General features: G+C 42.8%; 1 protein-coding gene across 1 annotated transcript in view; it reads left to right on the top strand.

Moving 5' to 3' along the window:
* The window catches only part of LOC107090420 (chromosome unknown open reading frame, human C15orf40), a 6,345-nt gene extending 4,253 nt beyond the window's left edge, over positions 1-2,092 (top strand). Inside the window, exons 2-4 of the mRNA XM_015383789.1 lie at positions 1,094-1,217; positions 1,298-1,425; positions 1,706-2,092. Of these exons, the coding sequence (XP_015239275.1) occupies positions 1,094-1,217; positions 1,298-1,425; positions 1,706-1,795 (342 nt within the window). The 3' untranslated portion in view covers positions 1,796-2,092. The remainder of the gene's footprint in view (positions 1-1,093; positions 1,218-1,297; positions 1,426-1,705) is intronic.

Genomic DNA, 2,092 nt, shown 5'->3' with positions numbered 1-2,092 from the left:
ATGATTATGAAGTCTGCCTGCTACTGGGAGGAAGGATCTGTGATGATGCTCCTTTGTGTGTTTAGGATGCAGCATTCAGTGAGTGCAGCAGCTTCATGCATGGGGTTGGACTCTTTATCCAAGTTATTTTTAGCGGACTCCTTCGGTCTCTCAGCACCTGCTGGGGTGGAGGGGACATCCTACTTTGGCTAAAGATGGGACGAACCGAGCTAAGTGAGGAGAAGCTAATGTCCACTGCACTACAATTACGCTAGCTAAAACAGTATGAGAAGATAAAGTACTTTACACTGATCTAAGTGAAGCTAAAAAAGAAATACTCCAGCTAACAAGTTGGGATGTAGGCAGGAATAAAGGGCTAAAATAAACTAAGCTTAGACAAATACCATTAAGATAAGCTAAGCTACACACAGACAAGGCAGGCAAGTTAAAGATAATCTAAAGTTAATATGATATAAAAGCTAATAATCAGTCAAATATAGGAGAGAATATAAAAAGCAAGAATAGAGGGATACAGTTGTAGCCATTCAAAATTTCCCCACTTTTCTTGATGGGTCCTTGGCTGGTCCCTTAAAATTACTTTTTAAACATCAATCTTTGTACTAAAATATCCTTTTTGTCATGATTTGTGGACATTAAGATCTAAAGAGAAGCATAATCTCCTGGTCAGACCATAATTCAGTGAAAGGGTGGAGTAAGAGTAAAAAAAATATGCACGCCCATGAGCCATTTTGAATGGCTGCTTCTGTCCACTTAGCCAGACAAGCTGAGAAAAGTCAAATTAGCAGAGCTAATCAATGGCTAACAAGGATAAAGCAAGTTCTTCTTTGCTCTGGGAGGCCTAAACCAGCTACCAACACTACTATAAGATGAGCTAGGATAGGATAGTGTAAACTTTGGTAAGTGAAGGTTTGCCAGAGAAGGAGACGTACTTAAACGATCCGAAATTTACATGAAGAACTTTAACTGAGGTGCAGGAGATCTTGGTCATTTTAACGACTCTTTTTTAATAAGACAACCCGATCACACACTGAAGCACCATCAACCATAAAGCAAAAGGTCAGAAACCTTTATGACGTCTGTTCTGTAAACGCAGGTAAAAGCAGCTAAAGGGCAAACAGCAGAGGCTCCATCTTCCGGTCCGGTAACCAGAGACAAGAGTGGAGCCGTAGCCATCACAGTTCACGCCAAGCCGGGCTCCAAACACAGCGGCATCACAGGTCGGCCCGCCGCCGCTCCGTCCCTGCCTCTGTGGGTCCAGCTGAAGGACCGCTCACACCTCCCTCTGCTGCTCTTACAGATGTGTGTGCTGAGGCTGTGGGCGTTTCCATCGCAGCGCCACCTACAGATGGAGAAGCGAACGCTGAGCTCGTCCGCTACCTTGCAGAAGTTCTGGCGCTGAAGAAAAGCCAGATTTCACTGGAAAAGGTTTTTTAAACTCTTTAAAACTTTTGCATTCTGTTTTAATTAATGTTTTTTTGGAACTAGTACTTGAAAGATTAAAAAACATGAAGAAAAGATGAGTTCATTTTTTAAAAATAACAGATCAGACTGTTATCCAAATAGTTTTTAGTGAGAAGATGTTTAAGCCACAATTATTGTCTCATCATTCAACAAACTCTTTCCTCCTTTAAAATCTTTAAACTCTGTGAATTTTACTCTTTTTTAAATTTGATCTTTCCTCTTGTCTCCATTCTGCTCCCTTTAGGGTTCTAGATCCAGAGACAAAGTCATAAGAGTGGACTCCTGTTTGGATCCAGAGGAGGTGCTAAGGAGGCTCAGACAGGCTGCCGGCTGATCGGCAAAGAGCAGATGGAAGCAGGACTGGATGGAGGACGGGTCTCAGATAGGTTCTCCTCCATCAGCGGCGCCAGTAATGGATGCGTAGAACTTCTGACTGTCCTCATCTTCTCCACCTCCCATTCTCAAATGGACTTGTCCTAAGTTGGAGGAACACAGATGAGCTTAGAAACAGGAAGTGAGGACACCAGAGGACAGTTTTCCAAAGGTCTCCTTCGTGTTAAATGTATTGGTTCAAGGAGAACAGAATTATCCTCCGATGATCCATAACAGCCTCAAACCCTGAAGACCAGTG

Source organism: Cyprinodon variegatus, unplaced genomic scaffold (genome assembly GCF_000732505.1).
Source record: "Cyprinodon variegatus isolate N-32 unplaced genomic scaffold, C_variegatus-1.0 Scaffold294, whole genome shotgun sequence".
Taxonomy (NCBI): Eukaryota; Metazoa; Chordata; class Actinopteri; order Cyprinodontiformes; family Cyprinodontidae; genus Cyprinodon; species Cyprinodon variegatus.
Note: the sequence above shows the minus strand (reverse complement) of the source record. Positions and strands in the feature narration are given on the sequence as shown.